This window comes from Mauremys reevesii, linkage group 24 (assembly GCF_016161935.1).
Source record: "Mauremys reevesii isolate NIE-2019 linkage group 24, ASM1616193v1, whole genome shotgun sequence".
Classification (NCBI taxonomy): domain Eukaryota; kingdom Metazoa; phylum Chordata; order Testudines; family Geoemydidae; genus Mauremys; species Mauremys reevesii.
The window spans coordinates 10,983,389-11,003,721 of NC_052646.1; the positions used below are offsets into that span (position 1 = coordinate 10,983,389).

General features: G+C 57.4%; 1 protein-coding gene across 2 annotated transcripts in view; it reads right to left on the reverse strand.

Moving 5' to 3' along the window:
• The window catches only part of IGSF9 (immunoglobulin superfamily member 9), a 51,999-nt gene that overhangs the window by 23,439 nt on the left and 8,227 nt on the right, over positions 1 to 20,333 (reverse strand). For both annotated transcript variants that reach the window (XM_039513106.1, XM_039513105.1), the window contains exons 4-9: positions 10,737 to 10,889; positions 6,123 to 6,274; positions 4,894 to 5,011; positions 4,282 to 4,423; positions 785 to 930; positions 93 to 235 (exon numbers count right to left, since the gene is read on the reverse strand). In XM_039513106.1, the coding sequence (XP_039369040.1) occupies positions 93 to 235; positions 785 to 930; positions 4,282 to 4,423; positions 4,894 to 5,011; positions 6,123 to 6,274; positions 10,737 to 10,889 (854 nt within the window). The remainder of the gene's footprint in view (positions 1 to 92; positions 236 to 784; positions 931 to 4,281; positions 4,424 to 4,893; positions 5,012 to 6,122; positions 6,275 to 10,736; positions 10,890 to 20,333) is intronic.

Consider the following 20,333-nt stretch of genomic DNA (forward strand, 5'->3'; position numbering starts at 1 on the left):
CTGCAGAGGGAGAGACAGGTCAGAATGCAGCTCCTTGGCAGTGGGTGTGTGGCAGAGGCTGAGTTTCCAGGGAGGCCTGGCATAGTCAGTACCTTATCAAGCTCCAGGGGATGCCCGTCCTTGGTCCAGCTGATGGAGAGAAGAGGTGGGTTGGCCTTGGTGGGGCACTGGATCATGCCCTGCATCCCCTTGGGCAAGAGGGTCTCTGGTGGCATGGTGGTCACCTGGGCTGGATCTGCAAGGCACCAACGTAGTCAAGGCCTGGGTGAGCTCCGCAGCGAAGGGGCTGGGGAGCGGGGTGTGGCAGCCATATGCACAATATGCTGCCAGCCAGCGGGGCTAGGACGAGCAGCACCAGAGGCTGTGCCTTCTCTGTGTGATGAGCTTGTCCATGGCAGAGCCCCTGGAAAGCTAGGGACACCCTGGATCTGCCCGCGGAGGGAGCCCAGCTCCTGGCAATTCAGCATTGCTCCCCTGGGTGCGTCTGGGCCATGGTCACATGGGCTCCTCAGCTCAGAGACCTGGGCCAGGTGGGAGACAGGTGGATGGGGAGGCCGGCTGAGGGCCACAGCAGGAAATGGGCCCTTTTCTCCCAGGCTCCAGGCCTCATAGTGGGAGGTCACAGGCCAAAGGTGTTTCCCTGCCCCCGTCAAACAAGTGGGGCCACCAGGGCTCAGCTCAGGAGCCAGGATGTCTAGGTACAGCAGGGTCCCTGAGAGAGGGCGGCGTGGGCCAGGTGTGGCCCTTACATAGGACAGGGAGGACAGGGGTAGTGGGACCTTACACAGCACTGTGATGAAAGCTGAGGCAGAGGGTGGTTTCCGCAGCCCATTGCTGGGAACACAGGTGTATTTGCCAGCGTCATCTGGGGTTGTTTTCTGGAGCAAAAGGCTCCCGTCCACCAGGACACGAACACGAGACTGCAGGTGGCTGGAAGGAAGGGATGGGGGCAGAGTCAGGAGCCCAGCAGCAGCTGTCCCAACGAGCCAGCACCCAAACTGCTGGCGGCCCCCACTGCAGGGCTCAGGGAGCATCCACAGCGACTTGATCCCAACACATCACAACCAGCACTCGCATCAGCTCAGCAGCACCCCCAAGACCAGCTGCTGCCCTCACGGTCCTGACACTAGCACCCAGTCATTGCCTCTACAGCCCTGACACTGGGGCCCGGCTACTGCCGCCACAGCCACATCACTGTCCAGCCAAACCCCCACGGTCCAGCCATGGCCACTGGGGCCAGCCAGGCCATGGCACCGCCACTGGGACCCGGCCACTCTCCCCACACTCTCACAGCTCTGCCATGACCACCATAGCTTCGTTACAGCTGCCATCACCACAGCCCTGTCCACACTCTCGTCACTGCTGACTGTCCCGCTCACTCCTATGACTCCAGCAGCACCACTTCACCCTCCCGCCACCAGCCAATCAAATCACCCCCTCAGCACTCACCGTGCAAGCCCTTGGCCAGGTGTGTATGATCTGGATGGTGCTGTGGGAGGGTCCCTGCCTCGATCTCCTCCCTCTACTCTACTCCAGCCCTGGGCTCCATGTGCTGCCAGCATCACAGGCCATGCGTCACCACCCGTGTCTGAGCTGTCAGGCCACCAGAGGATCTGAGTCCCCTTTTCAGCACCACCAGGCCTAACAGGGAGACCCCACACTCCCACCAACATGGGCACATCACAGGGGCCCAGCTGGGGCCACCGCTTCTTCACCAGCGCCAGCACCATACTGCCTGTGTGCATCAGCCTTGCCACACAGCAACGCGTGGGCTGGTATCCGTGTGCACGTAACCCTCCTGCATGTATCTGTGTGCTTAGCTGTGGCTCTGAGCATCTCTCTTGCTGTAGGACTGTGTGCAAGCCTGCATCTCTGGGTGTGTAGCCAATGTCGTTGTGTGTGTCAGCAACTATACATCTGTGTGCACACGTCTGTTCAGGTGTGTGTACGCATCTGAGTGTGTCACTGTGTGCTTGCATGCATACCTCTCCACAACAGTCCGTGTGTGCATGTGCAGCAGTACCACCACCTCTGTGTTGTGTTTGTGTGTCAGTGTCTGTGTGTGTGTGTGTAAAAGTGTATATCTCATGGTGTATACACTTCTCTATGAATCAGTGCATGTGTGTCTGTGTATGGTGAGTGTGTGCATGTGCCCAAGCGTGCGTATCGGAGGAGAGTTCAGGATTGGGTCAGCGAGTGCATGGATGTGTGTGTGGGAGGGCAGTGTGTGAGTGCACAGGGGTGTGGCGGTGAGCCAATGGATGTGTGTGTGTGTGGGGGCAGTGTGTGAATGCACAGGTGTGTGGCGGTGAGCCAATGGATGTGTGTGTGTGGGGGGAGGCAGTGTGTGAGTGCACAGGTGTGTGGTGGTGAGCCAATGGATGTGGGGGGGCAGTGTGTGAGTGCACAGGTGTGTGGCGGTGAGCCAATGGATGTGTGCGTGGGGGGCAGTGTGTGAGTGCACACGTGTGTGGCGGAGAGCCAATGGATGTGTGTGCAGGGGGCAGTGTGTGAGTGCACAGGGGTGTGGCGGTGAGCCAATGAATGTGTGTGTGGGAGGCAGTGTGTGAGTGCACAGGTGTGTGGCGGTGAGCCAATGAATGTGTGTGTGGGAGGCAGTGTGTGAGGGCACAGGTGTGTGGCGGTGAGCCAATGGATGTTGGGGGGGCAGTGTGTGAGTGCACAGGTGTGTGGCGGTGAGCCAATGGATGTGTGTGTGGGGGGCAGTGTGTGAGTGCACAGGTGTGTGGCGGTGAGCCAATGGATGTGTGGGGGGAGGGCAGTGTGTGAGTGCACACATGTGTGGCGGAGAGCCAATGGATGTGTGTGCAGGGGGCAGTGTGTGAGTGCACAGGGGTGTGGCGGTGAGCCAATGAATGTGTGTGTGGGAGGCAGTGTGTGAGGGCACAGGTGTGTGGCGGTGAGCCAATGGATGTGTGTGTGAGGGGGCAGTGTGTGAGTGCACAGGTGTGTGGCGGTGAGCCAATGGATGTTGGGGGGGGCAGTATGTGAGTGCACAGGTGTGTGGCGGTGAGCCAATGGATGTGTGTGGGGGAGGCAGTGTGTGAGGGCACAGGTGTGTGGCGGTGAGCCAATGGATGTGTGTGCGGGGGGCAGTGTGTGAGTGCACGGGGGTGTGGCGGTGAGCCAATGTATGCGGGGGGGCAGTGTGTGAGTGCAGAGGTGTGTGGCGGTGAGCCAACGGATGTGTGGGGGGGGCAGTGTGTGAGTGCACAGGTGTGTGGCGGTGAGCCAATGGATGTGTGTGTGGGAGGCAGTGTGTGAGGGCACAGGTGTGTGGCGGTGAGCCAACGGATGTGTGTGTGTGGGGGCAGTGTGTGAGTGCACAGGTGTGTGGCGGTGAGCCAACGGATGTGTGTGGGGGGCAGTGTGTGAGTGCACAGGTGTGTGGCGGTGAGCCAATGGATGTTTGTGGGGGGGGGCAGTGTGTGAGGACACAGGTGTGTGGCGGTGAGCCAATGGATGTTTGTGGGGGGGGCAGTGTGTGAGTGCACAGGTGTGTGGCGGTGAGCCAATGGATGTGTGTGTGGGGGGCAGTGTGGGAGTGCACAGGTGTGTGGCAGTGAGCCAATGGTTGTGTGTGTGGGGCACCAAGTTTAGGCTTGAAATTAGACAAAGGTTTCGAACCATCACAGGAGTGAAGTTCTGGAACAGCCTCCCAAGGGGAGCAGTGGGAACAAAAAACCTACCTGGCATCAAGCCTGGGCTTGATAAGTTGCTGGAGGGGATGGTGTGATGGGACTGATTAGAATGGCATGTAGCCGATCTGCGACTGCTAGCAGCAGATCTCTCCAGTAGCCAGAGATGGGGCAGCAGATGGGGAGGGCTCTACGTTACTACAGAGAATTCTTTCCCAGGTGTCTGGCTGCTGGGTCTTGCCCACACACTCAGGGTCTAACCGATCACCATATTTGGGGTTGGAGAGGAATCCCCCCCACCCCCCCGGTCAGATTAGCAGAAACCCTGGGGGGTTTTCACCTTCCTCTGCGGTGTGGGACATGGGTCCCTTGCAGGTTTAAACTAGTATAAATGGTGGATTCTTTGTAACTTGAAGCCTTTAAACCACGATTTGAGGACGTCAGTAACCCAGCCAGAGGTTATGGGCCTATTGCAGGAGTGGGTGGGCGAGGTTCTGTGGCCTGCAGTGCTCAATTTGTGCCAGGCAGTTCAGAGCTCCAGCACCTCTAAGCTTGGCAGTTCAGAGCCCCGGCACCTGCCCACTGCCCCCGTGCCACCCCCTTGGCTCCCGGCGCTGTGTACCTGAGGTGGTAGACGTTGCTGCTGCCCTGGAACCAGCTGTAGGTGAGGTTGCCAGGGTAGGCCTCGGCTTGGCATGCCAGGAAGGCATCCTGGGTGATGTTGACCGTGATGTTCTGTGGTGGCACCACGATGACCGGCGGCCCTGGCACACACAGGGCACAGAGTGAGGCTCTGGGAGGAAGGGGGAACCAGCTCATTCTGACAGAGAGGGGAAGCGCTGACTGGACCAATAGGACGTGGGGAACAGATTCCCAAAGAGGCTTCAATTCCTCTGCAGAGACTCGGTGAGGGGAGTGAGCAGGGTCCGGCTGCGGTGGGTGTGGGGGGCTAACAGGGCCTGAGGGGAAGGGGCAAGGGGGAGGACTACTCGGGCAAGATCCTTCTTTGGGTCAAGTGTGTGCAGAGAGAAGCCACATTCTGCTAGCGAACTCCCACATCTCACTGCATGTGCGCATGTCCAGGTGTGTAAACACACACACACGGACCCACCTCCTGCTCTGTCAGGCTGGTCTCTGTAGTGGAAGGTAAGACGTGCCCAGATGACAGGACCTCACTGCCTATGGAGATTGCCCCAATCAATCAGGAGCCCCAGAGACAGCCCCCCCACATTACCTTGAATGAGCAGCCGGGTGGTGTGGGTGACAAAGCCCTCCTTGCTGGAGGCGTGGCACGTGTAGATGCCAGCGCTGGCCCGCTCCACACTGGTGATCCTCAGTGTCCCATTGCTCACCTATGAAGGCACAAGGCAGTACAGGTGGGAGTGCAGGGAAGGATGTCCTCAGGCAACCCCAGCCTAGCTGCAGACCAGGGCTCTTAGAGCCCTGCAGTGGGACTAGGATCCCATGGGTCCCACAGGACCCACTGCCATAATAGGGGGAGCAGGTAAAACGTACTTTATTGCAGGCGAGACTGGGTGGGCAAAAAAACAGACTGTGGGAATTTGTGGAAAAACTCTCTCTCATCAGTGTGTCATAAACAGAATTTCTGCAGTGTAAAGCAAGTTTTTCTTTTTTCTTAATAAAGGTTTTAATACTTAAATTTAAGCAAGGGGTAGAAAGATATGTGATGTCTATTATAGCAGGAGTTAAAGGTTTTTTTTCATGGTTTAAGCAAGATTTATTTTATTCTTTTAGTGGTAAAATTATGTCTGAATTCCGTTTATATATATCATATATTAACTGACTACTGGTTTTTTTTAGTAGCACAGGGGAATCCGTCTCTCTTGAGGGATTTGCAGGATCTAAAGGTTTTGCTGGTGGGAGCAAGATAAAGGTATTGGAGAGCAGGATGGGAGCGGGATTAAAAAAATCGTCCTGCCATCCCTCCTTCGCCAGCCCCAGCCCGGAGCGGCAAAAGGTGAAGGAATTTCTTGCCTGTTGCAGAGTGGCCACTAGGGGTCAGTGTGATGTCAGGACATGAGAGCCTTGGCCACGCAGAATGGCTCTCCCTGCTCTGCCCTGCTGTGGGGAGAGGGGATTGTGGCCAGTGCCTGGGGCAGGTGGCCCGTGGGGACTGGTCCCACCCTGGTTTCTGTGCTGAGCTGGGCAGCTCCGGGGCAGACAGAGAGGGGCCCATGCCTCAGGGGCTCAGCTCAGGCCTGAGTCTCCTACAAAGCAGGCCCTTGGTGCACTTACCTCCCCCCCAAAAGCTTCGGCCCCCCGGGCTGGGAGAACTCTGCAGTGGTGATAGGGGGATTCTCCTCCCCACACAATGCCACCCCTCTGTCTGCATGAGCCCCAACCCCCTCTTAGCGCTTGCTGGGAGAGGACTTGGGGAGATGCAGGAGACAGCCTGGGAAAGCTCCCCGATCTCCTCCCTCTCTGGGGCTGCCCCTCCCTTACCTGCACCTTGTCTCCACTCTCAATGGCCAGGTCGTTTCTCTTCCAGACAATGACCGGCTGGGGGTTGCCGATGGCTGAGCAGGTGAGACTCAGGGGCTCTTTGTCTGGCACCTCAACAAGAGCTGGCGGGGTCCCTAGGAAGGTGGGGGCAGCTGCGGAGAGGACACGGAAACAGTGCTTCAGAACCAAGCTGCTGGCCCCAGGGCAAGCTGGGCTCCCTCATGCAGCCACACCAGCTGGTTCTGCTGCAGAGAGCCCCAGGCACCCACTCTGCTTAGTCCTGGTGGGCCGGCAGCACAGGGCAGGGAGTGTGATCTGAGGGTCAGAGCCAAGGGCTAGGAGTCAGGACTCCTGGGTTCCGTTCCTGGCTCAGGGAAGGGGTGCTGGGAGGGTATGGACAGGGGGCAGGAGATCTGGAGTCCGATTCTGCCTGTGGCGCTGGGCAAATTCCTTCCTCTCCCTCCCCCCAGTAACCCTGCCAGCCTCAGTGCAGTGTTGTGCAGGGAGCGTGTGGGGAAGTGAGGAGCAGAACGGGGCCGAGGACGGACTGGGGGCTTCACTGGCAGTGCTGAAAAAAATAAACAAACTGAAAAAGTTTGTTTCAGCCCAAACCGAAACTGTCAACACCGAGAAACGTCAGGGAATGGGAAAAGACAACAGATTTGTTTCGGGGTGAACAGTCTGTTGTGCGACATGGAATGAGACTGTTTGTTCCCAGATGCTTTAAACTATTATTTTTTTAAATAAAAGCAAAGGAAATGAAGGGCCGGATCCCCAAACAAAGGCCACAGGAGGAGCAGCCCCTTATAACCTTTAGCAGCCTGAGTGACCCTGATGTGTGGAGAGGAGGGGGGAGGGGCGTGTGTGCACACAAGCTCGAAGAAGTGAATGAACCAGACTCTTAAGTCTCTGGGATCCCGAATTCCAGGGACACTGCGCTCATCCCACCCGCCGCAAGGGGAGCTGGGGTCAAGCAGCCCCTCAGGAAAGTGAGCAGCTGGTGCAGACACACGCCCTGCCCCTGCTGTGCGCCGTGGGTGCTGAACACTCCTCCCGCGGGAGTGCAGCACATTGACACGCGGTGCACAGCTGTTGTGGGTGGCACAGCCGTGGGGCAGCACCTGTCTGCAGGGAGATGGCCGACTCCTTGGGGCAGGGCCTGTGTCCATTGCACTCAGCTGTAGAGTGCCCAGGGCACTGTCCATACTACACCCAAGGCCCAGCCTGCATCCAGGCCCACAGCTCTGCTGGTCCTGATGGGTCCAGGATTGCTGGGCCCCTGGCGCAGCCGCTGGGTTTCTGTGGCAAAGGAGAGGGGAGGCACAGACTGTGCAAACGCCCCGTGGAGAGCAGGGCTTGCTCCCTTGGGCCTGTGCTGATGGCAGGTGCCTGCAGCCCCCAGGCCAGGGCTGCTGGGCTGAGCCGGAAAAGAGGCATCCAGGTACCTCCTCTGCCTCCCCAGCTGGATGGGATGGGAGAGCCCACAAGGCATGAAGTACAGGGTCGGGGTGGCTCCTGCAGGCCAAGGGCAGGGAGGGACCTGCCCTGGGATCCAGGCCTCCCAGTCCGCACCCCCTGATGCTATAAAGGGAGAGGAGGCTCAGCACAAAGGCTCATTGTGTGCTGCCTGGGGTCCAAGGGTCAGGGCCCACCCCCTTGGAGGTTTAATAGTTAGGCTGGGCCTTTTACAAGTGTTTACTCAGGCAGTTTGGGTCCCTTTACAGGCTTCTCCGGGAAGGCGTATGGGGAAGAGGGAGTGGAGGCTGGGGCCCTGCAGGGGCTGTGTCTGCTCCAGGGATAGCATCCTCAGGCCAAGGCTGGATAATCCCCTCCGGGCTAGGAGCTCGCTGTGGCTCCCCCCCCCCCACTTATGCTGAGTTCCTTGGGCCGCACAGAACTGGAATGGGACCCTGCAACCCAGCCATGGGGCCCACGTGCTCAGAGCCAGTGTGGATGTGATGGCAGTGCAGCCTGGCCAACATCCCCAGGGCTAGCACTGCCAGTGGGCACAGGACATTTACACCCACACGTCACTAACGGGGGCTGCCTCGGGTGTGTGCGGAGGGTTCCCAGAAGAGTCTCCAGTTGGGCTCCCAAGAACTGAGGCCCCCAGTCTGGGATCATGTCAGAGCGCTTTGGCCTTGGAGCCCTGCCAGGAGTTTGTGTGTTTTCCCGAAAGGAGGCTGGGGCGCCACGTGGGCAGCACAAACTGGGGTAGGCTGGGTGCAACCGGCCAAGCACAGCAGGACCCCTGGAGGTAACCAGGAGGTAACCAGGCCTCCCTGCTCCTCAGCTCATGGAGTAACAAGCTGGCTGCTGCTCTGCTAGTGTGCTTGGCACAGAGGGGAAAAGTGGAGCTTTCGAGGAAGGCAGCTGCCAGGGTTTCCCAGAGGCTAGCGAAGGCAAGAGGGGCGGGGGCTGGACGGGGGCCTGCCTCGCACTGCCGCTGTCCCCCGCCCCCCCCCGCCGGGTGATGGTCTCACCCTGACCCTGCGCTCATTCTGCTCAGGGCTACATGAGGAGCCCAGGGCATATCCGGGGGAGGGGATCAGGCCCAGCGCGTACCCAGGGGAGGGCTGGGGGGAAAACTGCGCCCAGAGTGTTGGGTTCACCCAGTGTGGGGAGGAATTTGGCCCATAGTGTACTGGGAGGAAGGAGGGGGGAAACTGGGCCCAGAGCATACCTGGGGAATGGGGCGGGGGGGGGGGTCAGACCCAAAATGTAGCGGGGGGGAGGGAGCGGAGATCAGACAGAGAGAGTAGTGCGCACCCGAGGGAGGAGAATCAGACCCAGAGTGCAGCGGGGGGAGAAGGGGGGCAGGGAGCAAACATCAGACCCATAACACAGTGTGTACCCAGGGGAGGAGAATCAGACCCAGAGTGCAGCAGGTGGGTGGGGAGCGGAGATCAGACCCAGACCATAGTGCGTACCCAGGGGAGGAGAATCAGACCCAGAGTGCAGCAGGTGGGTGGGGAGCGGAGATCAGACTCAGACCATAGTGTGTACCCAGGGGAGGAGAATCAGACCCAGAGTGCAGTGGGGGGGCGCGGAACGGAGATCAGACTCAGACCATAGTGTGTACCCGGGGGAGGAGAATCAGACCCAGAGTGCGGGGGGGAGGGGGGGAGGAACGGAGATCAGACCCAGAGTGCAGCGGGGGGGCCCGAGGCAGAGATCAGACCCATAACGCAGTGTGTACCTTGGGGAGGAGAATCAGACCCAGAGTGCAGCTGGCGGGGGGTAGGGGGAAATGGAGCAGAGATCAGACCCAGAGCACAGTGTGTAGCCAGGGAAGGAGAATCAGACCCAAAGCAAGCCCCTAAGGGACAGCACAAGTGAGGGAAGGGAAGGGAAGGAGGGAAGGGCAGAGGCGAGCGCCCTTCCTGCCCTGCCAGAGGCTAACTCACTGCTATGCTTCTCTGTAAGCAGCCTGGTGCCTCCCCTGCCCTCCCAGCATAGGCTTCAGGGCGAGGGTCACACGCGGCTGGTAAGAGAGATTTACAGCAAGGGGGAAAGGTGACCAAGGCCTGCAGAGAGCGAGCCCTGGGCAGTGCGAGGACTCCCTACCATGGCCCAGCCCAGCTCCCGCTGCTCCTCAGCAGCCCTACACACATTGGCACCAACCATGCCAGCCCCACTGCTGCCTTGCTGCCAAACCAGCCAAAGTGGGGAGAGGTGTCAAGTCTAAAGCCCAGCCCCATGTCCAAATGCAGACGAGCCTGCACCCCCAGTGTCCCAGCACACCCAGCCCTCGCTGCACCCTGCCCGTCCGGCCCCACCTGCATCGAACACCAGGTCACAGCTGCTTCGAGTCTGCCACAGGGTTTGGGAGCCCCCCATTCCAAGACAAGAACTGGGATCCAACACCTGCAATCCCCCTGGAACGCCAGCAGGCCCAGCCCGAGACACGGCATGGGGCCACGATGGCCCCAGCAGGCCCTGCCCAGCACTGCCCCCTGCCATGGTGCAGGCAGGCACCCAGAGCACTGCCTCAAGGAAACCTAGGCCCTACACAGGGGAGGCAATGCCTCCTTCACACAGAGCTGGGGAGACCAGTGTCAGTGCAGGTGCCTAAGAATGCCGTAATAGCTGCAGGTGCCAGGCAAATCTTGTGCCCAGCATGGGGAGGGAGCGCTGGTCACGCCCCAGGGCATCCCTGCATGGAGGAAGGCTGGACACGCCTGGCATGGGGACCTAGAGTGCCCTGTCACAGGGGAGGGACTGGTCATGCCTGGAACCAGAACCCAGAGATCCCCAACACAGGCAAGAGCTAGACACAACTGGCACTAGGACCCAGAGTGCCCTGGCACAGGGACGGGGGTGATCATGCCTGGCATCAGGACCCAATATGCCCCAGGAAGGGGGGGATTTGGTTTCACTGGCACCAGGACCCATAGAGGTCTGGCATGAGGGTCAGGGGGCTGGTCACGGCTGGCACCAGGACCCAGTGGGTCCCTGCATGGGGAGAGCTGGTCACGGCTGGCACCAAGATCCCAAGTGTCCTTGCACGGGGGAGGCTGGTCACGGCTGGCACTGCCTATATCTCTCCCTGTCTCCCTGTGGCACTGCCCGGCCTCCCCACCAGAGCACACCGACGCCTGGCCTGGCACATACAGTTGACAGTGAGGTGGGTCCAGGTGCCATTCTGGAACTCGTCGTCATTGCTGTGCCTATCTAGGAAGAGGACGCGACACTCATACCAGCCTTGGTCCTCGGCGCGCAGGAGGTCGATCCGCAGCGAGGCGCCTTCCTGGATCCGCACACGACCTGCCAACACAGAGCCAGCCTGTCACTCAACCACCGAGCTGCCTGGGGGCAGTGCCAGGCACCGGCAGGGGAAGCTGCCTGGCCTGGGAACACCCGCTACCTGAGGGCAGTTGCCTGGGCCAGCCGTGTGCTGGAGGGCACATGCCCAGCCTGCGCCAACTCCTGCTGTGCAGTATCTCACAGCCCCTAGGCTCCAGAGCAATGAGCTCTAGTCTATCCAATCCCCACTCAGAATATCCTGGCCTCCCCAGCACAGCACCAAGCTTCTTCCCCACAATCTTCCCCAGCCCGTCCAGAGGGGCCAGCTGGCTCCTGGTCCAGGCCGAGGCCCTACAGCTCAACTCCTTGCGTCCCGGCCCTGCTCTTGCTCCCGGCTGGGAACTGCCAGGCAAACAAATGCCTGGCTGGGGACCGGGTTGGAGGGCAGAGACACAGACCCAGCATTAGACACAGGAGGGGCGACGTAGCGGGGGAGGGGAGATGCAGAAAGGTGGCTTGGGGCAGAGAGTCTAACGAGGGGCCCCAGAATCATCCCCAGCTCCATAATCCCCACCTGGGCCTGCCCCCGCCCCTAGTACCAGCCTCTCTACCTGCTATGGCATGGGAGCCCCCGGCCGCAAGTCCTGCAGATTGCAGTATGCTGAGTGCCCCCTCCCCAGCAGCTGCTGCCTCCTCAGGGAGCCCCCTCCAGCCCCCTTCCCCCACTAACCACCAGTGCCACCCCACCCAAAACCCGCCTCCCATCCTTGGCCTGCCCCTCCCCCTCGGAGTCCTTGCTACCGCACCTCCCTGTGAGCCTGAGGCAGGGGTGAAAGTAACTTAAAGGACTTACCAGTACCCCAGAGCCCTGAGCGGGGGCGTGGCCTCAACTGGAAGAGGCGGGGTCTTACAAGATGTAAAGGCCCTGGGGCTCTGGCTGTGGCTGGGAGCCCCAGGGCCTTTTAAATCACCCCGTAGCTTCCCAGCCGCAGCGGCGGCTGAGAGCCCCAGGGCTCAGGGGCTAATTAAAGGGCCCGGGGCTCCAGCCGCCACGGAGCACCAGGCTCTTTAAATCATCGCGGGGGCCCAGCTGCCAGAGCTCTGGCGGGGATTTAAAGGGCCCGGGGGTCCCCGAAGTGACAGGAGCACCAGGCCATTTAAATCCCCGCCCGAGCCCGGCTGCTGGAGCTCTGGTGGGAATTTAAAGGGCCCGGGGCTCCCCACAGCGGCAGGAGCACCAGGCCATTTAAATCCCCGCCCGAGCCCGGCTGCCGGAGCACCGGTGGCACTTTAAAAGGCCCAGGGCTCCCCGAAGCGGCTGGAGCCCTGGGCCCTTTAAATCACCACAGTGGAAGCTGGTCCAGTCCGGCACAGCGTACTGGCTCTTGCTGGTACGCCGGACCGGACCGGACCGGCTTACTTTCACCTCTGGCCTGCGGGCCCCCCCCAGCATCGCCAGGAAGCCCTTGCTCCTCGACCTGCCTCAGCTCTGGCCAATCCACCCTCCCTGCCCCTCCCCCCATATCCTCGGAGCCCTCACTGAACCCCTGTGAGTCTGAACCTCCCCTCCCCCACTACAGTAACTTCTGCCTCCCCCAGCAGTCCCCACCCCTGCCAGCCACCTGAGCTGCTGGTCCCCAGCCTGACCCCATCTCCCACCCAGCCTCCCCATGGGGGTGGCAGGCCTCGAGCATTGCGTCCCAACCTCCCTGCCCCTGAATACACACCCTAGGCTGGGACGGGACTGGGCGGGGGCGGCTTTGGCAGGAGCCAACAAGCCAGGTGCAGGGGCTGCCCCCAGTCCCACTGTCTGGGGCTGCAGGGAGCCCAACTGGTGGCCCAGTGCACAGCCTCTTTCATTAGCGGGAGGCTAAGAACCCTAAAGAAGCAGCAAATGCAACTCCCTAATCCTCAGGGCTATTATCAGAGCCATAATCGGCTCAGGAGCGCAGCGGGCAGTTGGCTCAGCGCAGGGGCTGTGATGCACTGCGTGTACACGCACCCTGCTACGTATGGCTACACCCGCCCCCCCGCAACACACGTAGCTACCCCACTGCTACTCGCCACCACACCAATACACACTGCTACACCCCCCGACACACACATATGGACACTGCTACACCCTCCCAGACATAGTTACTCCAATACATACTGCTAAACACCCCCCGCTACACATCCTCCTGATACACGTAGCTACCCAGCTACACACCGCTACACCCCTGACACAAATACACACTGCTACACTCCCCGACACACACATATGGACACTGCTACGCCGTCTCATACAGTTACCCCAATACATGCTGCTAAACACCCCCTGCTACACATCCTCCTGATACAAGTAGCTACCCCCACTACACATCCCTACACAAATATAGACTGCTACACCCCAATACACAGTTATCCCCAATACATACTGCAAAACCCCCCTCCCCCGCTAGACTCGGCTACACATCACCAATTCACACAGCTACCCCCACTACACGCTGCTACATGCCCCCTACACAAAGACACACTGCTACACCCTCCTCATACAGTTACCCCAACACATACCGCTACACACACACACCCTGCTAGACACTGCTAGTCACACACATAATACACACAACTACCCCGATACACAATGTTACACCCCCCCAATACACACTGCTACATTCCTGATACACACACACTCCTGATACATATACCTACACACACCAATATCTTATATATCAACCCAACACACACACAGGTACAGACATATACACACACACCACACACACTTTGTTCACGTATACAGACCCATGTCTTTATGCTCACACACTGATATGCACACACATACAGTTCAATTCAATAATACATCGTTGGCATGACAAGCTACACAAGTATCAGAGGGGTAGCCATGTTAGTCTGTATCCACAAAAACAATGAGGGTCTGGTGGCACCTTAAAGACAAAGAGATTTATTTGGGCATAAGCTTTCGTGGGTAACAAAGTGTAAAAAAAAAAAAAAGACAGCGTCTCTGTCAGGGAGAGAGAGAGATATCTGCTTAGGACTTGTATGCATACACCCATACCTGCACAAGTGTGCGCACACACTTGCATGTAACCCACAAACACACATGTATTGCCACCCACCCATAAGCATGCACATCAAACATATCCTTGCCCATGGCCACTTTCCTGTATGTACACACCAGGATCCCTACACACATATATCTACCTCTACCTGCACACACCCATATAAAGGTGTGTGAGCACACACATTTTCTCTCAACATAGGTCACTGCTCAACTATCCCTCATTTCACACCCACACTGGCCTCCCCACCTTGCAGTCTCCGAGGCTTGTCCATTTTAACAATGGTGCTGACTCAGGCTACGTGGGTTCATAGAATCATAGAACATCAAGATTGGAAGGGACCTCAGGAGATCATCTAGTCCAAACCCCTGCTCAAAGCAGGACCAATCCCCAGACAGATTTTTGCCCCAGATCCCTAAATGGCCTCCTCAAGGACTGAACTCACAACCCTGGGTTTAGCAGGCCAATGCTCAAACCACTGAGCGACCCCTCCCCTGAGCCAGAGCACACCCCAGAGCCCCACAAAGCTACAGGTCATCACCCAATCCCTCTCCTACATGGAGGTGGGATCTGTACTAGGCCTCTGCAGGTTGAGAGGAATACTCTGCAACACGGGCTCACCGCACAGTTCACTGAGAAACACTTTCCACCACCTCAGCACAATCCCATTCCACAAGACTCCCTTGGCCTAAAAAGCTATCAAAGGCCAGGTCCACATTACAAAGTTTTGCTGGCAAAGCCGTGTCTATTAGGAGTGTGGGGAAGAAACCATCCTACACCTCTGACCGACACAGCTGTGTAGACAGAGCTATCCTGTCAAAAAAGTCCTTTAATGGGGTAGTTCATTTGGTTTGGGGAACTGAGACTTGCGAAGTTACCATAGACAAAAAAGGGGAAGGGATGCAGATTTGGATAAGTAAAGAACATATCAGAGATCTTCTGACCAATTTGAATGAATTCAAATGAGTGGGGATGGATGCTATTCCCCTGAGGGTACTGAAGGAATTAGCTGAAGAAATCTTGGAGCCAATGGCAATAATGTTCACAAATTCATGGATGACAGGAGAGGTCCTGGAAGCCTGGAGAAGGGCTAAAGTAGTCCCCATCTTTAAAAAGTGGGAAAAGGAGGAGCCAGGGAACTATAGACCAGTCAGACTGACCTCAATACCTGGGAAGCTACTAGAGAAACGTAAAAACATTCAATTTGCAAATACCTGGAGGATGAAGGGGTGATCACTAGCAGCCAGCATGGATTTATCAAGAACAAATCATGCCAAACTGGCTTGATTTCCTTCTTGACAGGGTAACTCTTTGGTGGACAAAATATACCCGGATTTCAGCCAGGCTTTTGACAGTCCCACATGACATTCTGATAGATAAGTAAGCTGGAGAAATGCAGGCTTGGCAGAACTACCATTAAGTGGATATATAACTGGTTAAACCAGGGGTTCTCGAACTTCATTGCATCACGACCTCCTTCTGACAACAAAAATTACTTCACGACCCCCGGAGGGGGGACCGAAGCCTGAACCTACCCAAGCCCCACTGCCCCAGGTGGGGGACCAAAGCCTGAGCCCCACCACTCCGGGAAAGCTAAAGCTCAAGGGCTTCAGCCCCAGGCAGGGGGCCTGGAGCCTGAACCCTGCCATCCAGGGCTTCAGCCCTGGGCAGTGGGACTCGGGCTTCAGCAAGTCCAAGCCAGCCCTAGCGACCCCATTTAAAGGGGGTCGCAACTCACTTTGGGGTCCCGACCCACAGTTTGAGAACCACTGGGTTAAACAATCACAAACAGAGTAACTATTGATGGAATGATGCTGGAGTGAAGTGAGGTCTCAAAAGTGAGGTTCCACAGGGATCTGTTCTGGGTCGTGTTATTTAATATCTTTACCAGTGACCTGGATGTAAGGCTAGATAGCATACTGATCAAATCTGCAGATGACAAAAAGCTAGAGGGGGTTGCCAACACTTTGGAGGATAGAGCTAAAATTCAGAAGGATCTTGATAAAATTGGAGAACTGGGCTACAGACAACAAAATGAAATTAAACAAAGATAAATATAAGGTGCTACACGTAGGGAAGAAAAAGCAAATGCACAAATACGGAATGGGGGATACCTGGCTTGGCAGCAGCACTGCTGAGAAGGATCTGGGAGCTGTGGTGGATCACAAACTCAACAGGAGTCAGCAATGCAAAACTGTTGCAAAAAAATCAAATGCAATTTTAGGTTGCATTAACAGAAGCATAGCATGCAAGCCCCGGGAAGTGATAGAACTGCTCTACTCAGCACTGTTTAGGCCTCAGCTGCAGTAGTGGGTCCAATTTTGGTCACCAGTGTATATAAAGGATGTAGAGAAACTGGAAAGGAGCCAGAGGCAAGTGACAAAGATGATCAAAGGGATGGAATGCAAACCATCTGAGCAAAGGCTGAAGGAACTGGGTATGTTTAGTTTGGAAAAGGAGATTAATGGGGGACACAATAGCTGTCTTCAAATACTTGAAAGGCTGCCATAAAAAAAGATGGAGAAAAGTTGTTCTCTTTTGTCACAGAGGCAGGGGCGGCTCTAGCCATTTTGCCGCCCCAAGCATGGCGGCATGCCGCGGGGGGGGTGCTCTGCCGGTCGCCGGTCCCACAGCTATGGTGGACCTCCTGCAGGCGTGCCTGCAGATGCTCCACCGGAGCCGTGGGACCAGCGGACCCTCCGCAGGCACGCCTGCGGGAGGTCCACCGGAGCCGCCTGCCGCCCTCTCGGCGACCGGCAGAGTGCCCCCGCGACATGCCACCCCAAGCACACACTTGGCGTGCTGGGGCCTGGAGCCGCCCCTGCACAGAGGGCAGGACAAAAGGCAATGAGTTCAAACTAGAGCATAGAGATTTAGATTAAATCTCTGGAAAACCTTCCTAATGGTAAGAACAGTAGGACAGCAGAGCAGACTGCCTCGGCAGGTTGTGGAAGCTCCTCCACTGGAGGTTTTCAAAAAGAGGCTGGAGCCATCTGTCTGGGATGGTTTAGACACAACAAATCCTGCATCTTGGCAGGGGGGTAGACTAGATGACCTTTGCAGTCCCTTCTAACCCTATGCTTCTAACCTCTACTGGCAAACCCTTTCTAGTGTGGCCACAGCCAGCATGTCACAGAGACCCCAGTCACAGGGCTTAGATGTGCACCAGGAGGGTGTCCTGCTGGGTTTGGGCCCATTCCTGATCTGGTGGCAGGTTGCTACACACTCCCCTGCCTTCCCCCACCCCTCAGACTTGCCTGCACTCTCAAGAACATGTGTGTGCTCACCAGTCCTCTGCCCCAAGCCTTACGGTCACAGTCCCCTCAGGCTGGGTACACACCAGCATTTTGCTGGGATTCCCTGTCCCTGCACCAGCCCCTGTGCAGGGTTGTAGTGATAAACAATGAAGTGGCTGAGCTAACCTAAGCTAAACGCCACCGTCCCCAAACAAGAAGCGGGTAAACTCAGTTTATCCAAGTTTACTCTCAGCTCCACGACCGGACTTGTGGCACCCATGGCAAAGGGCTCCAGCATAGACCAGCCAGTAGCGCATTAACTGCCATGTGGCCTATCCCTGCTCAGAGCAGGCCCAGGTGAGCTGGTAATGCTGCAATGCCTAGTGCTCCCCCAGCTGCGGCTGGTTGCCAGAAGGGCTGCACCTGGGGGAGCTGAGGCAAACTGCCAGTGTAGACAAGGGGCCAGATCCCAGCCCTGCTGTAATGGTGCCCAGTGTATGTGCCGCACAGGCCCAGCATCCCCTTTGCTAGCCCCTTGCAACTGCCTGGCAAAGGAGAACATGCTCCAGCAATACTGGTCTGCAGCCTGGGTCAATTAGAGCCGCTCCTGGGACTGCCCAAATGTAGGCCCAGGGCTGCCTGGAATCCAGGAGTCCCCTTCTCCCCCATCCCACTCCACCCTTTCTGTGCCTGCCAGCTGAGAGGCCCGAGGCCTCCAGGCAAGGAGGAGGGGTGATGGGTATCACACATGGGCAGGGCCAGGTGGGGGTGGGTAGCAGAGTCAGTGAGGGGGGGAGCTCCAGGGGAATCCCCTCCCCCACCCTGGAGCAGCAGCCAGGCTCCTAAACAAAGGCCCCATTGGAAGGAACTAAACCCTGCAAAAAGACTGCAGTGGGGACCCCTCCCCGATCCCCTCCCCCAGCCCCTTCATAATCCCCTGCACTGGCTCTGCCCACTCCTTCCCCCTCATTCACCAAGAGGATTGGCAACAAAACATCATTGACCTTAGCAACCCCAGCCTCCCATTGCTTAGCAACCACTGTTCAAAGGGATACAAGGGAGGCTGCAGCCCCCCCATTAGCTGCTTCTGTGTCTGGCAGCAGGAGTGGCAGGTCAGGGCTGGGAGAGGAGGGCAAAGCAGGGTAGCTGGGGGACAGAGGCTGCACTGACTGACCTGGGGGAGATGGGGAAATGAGGAGGAAAATGAGGGTGGGAGAGAGGAAGAACTGTTCACATCCCCCGCAGGCAGCAGCACTGGTGCCGCATCCTTGTCCCAGGTGGGGATTTACTCGAGGCTCAGCGGCCACCCCCTCAGTGCCCCACACTCAGTTCCTTGCAGCGGGCCAGAAGCAGCTCCCCTGGACCTCGCTCTGCTCACTCGTGTCCATGATGCAGACACCACTTGGGCAGCAACTTGGTCTGGATTGAATCCATTCCCAGGGGCCTCCAAACACCACCCCAAAGCAGCCCCCATGGAACCACCCCCAAGTCAGGCAGACAGAGGCTGGAAAGATCAGGACACCTACCGCTAGCCCCACAGGACCCTAGGGAGAGAGGAACTCCATGCCCTGCCTTAGCCAGTCCTGTCTGGGTGTGGTTGCGCCCAGCTGCCAGGCAGGGACAGGGGGCAAGGGCTCAGGCTTTAGGACCTAGATTAAGAAGGGCTTGCTTTGTCTAGTGGCACTAAGATCCTGCATCTTTCGGTAATAGGTAATGGTAATAATTGGAGATATACCAATCTCCTAGAACTGAAAGGGACCTTGAAAGGTCATTGAGTCCAGCCCCCTGCTTTCACTAGCAGGACCAATTTTTGCCCCAGATCCCTAAGTGGCCTCCTCAAGGATTGAACTCACAACCCTGGGTTTAGCAGGCCAATGCTCTAACCCCTGAGCTATCCCTCCCCTCCATGATTTAAAAAAAAACAAAAAAAACCCCCAAGATCTTCCCCCCATTCAGCAAACTTTTCCCATTCAGACTGCAAGTTCTGACAGGCAGGACACCAGGGAGCATAAAATTCAATCATCCACTCACCCTGCAGCAGCTCCCGCCACGTCTTGTCCCTCAGCGTCTTCACTTCACTCCGCTTCCCCAGCGCCCCCGGGGCTGGCCAGCAGCCCCAACGAGGGGACCAGCCAGGCCACTATTTAAAACTATTTCTCTATGTTTATTTCCCCCTCCCCCCGTTCCTCACACCTTCTTGTCAACTGCTGGAAATGGGCCATTTTGATTACCACTACAAAAAGTTTCTCTCTCTCCTGCCAGTAATAGCTCACCTTGACTGATCACTCTAGTTATAGTATGTATGGTCACACCCATTGTTTCATGTTCTCTGTGTATATAGATATATATATAGCTTCCTACTGTATTTTCCACACCGTGTGCATCCGCTGAAGTGGGGTTTAGCCCACGAAAGCTTATGCTCAAATAAATCTGTTAAGTTTCAGAGTAGCAGCCATGTTAGTCTGTATCCGCAAAAAGAACAGGAGTCCTTGTGGTACCTTAGAGACTAACAAATTTATTTGAGCATAAGCTTTTGTGGGCTCCAGCCCACTTCATCGGACGCATAGACTGGAACATATAGTGAGGAGATAGATACACATACAGAGAGCATGAAAAGGTGGGAGTTGCCCAACCAACTTTGTTAGTCTCTAAGGTGCCGCAAGTACTCCTGTTCTTTTTGGGCAGGGAGAGTGACTCCTGGCCCCCAGCTTGTTTCACAGGGAGCCCGACTAGCAGCACATAGGAGCGTGGAGGAAGCAGCCTTCCAGGAGACACAAGAGTCATGGCCTGCCCCAGGCTTCACCAGCAGCAGCCGCATCCTAAGCAATTGCCCTCCCCTGCTCACGGCCCAGGGGGCATGCCACATGCAGGGGTGTATGTGAGATTCTTCCTGGCCCCCGGCCAGCTGCTCCCACCAACGGCTGGAGCTGTTTGAAAAGCACCACATGGGAACTGTGGCAACAGGACTGAAATCCCAGCCTGACCTCCCTGGTGAAACCACAGGCACTTCCCCTTGGCAGGCCCTGCCCCCACCCCACTCCTAACTCACCCCCATCCCCCAGGGAAGATTGAAAATAAGCAGCCAGTTGCCATGGGAACAAGGGTGTCATTGAGCAGCCCCAGGACTCTGCCCTGGGCGCAGTGCCCTCCCAGCCCCTCCCCTCAGCACA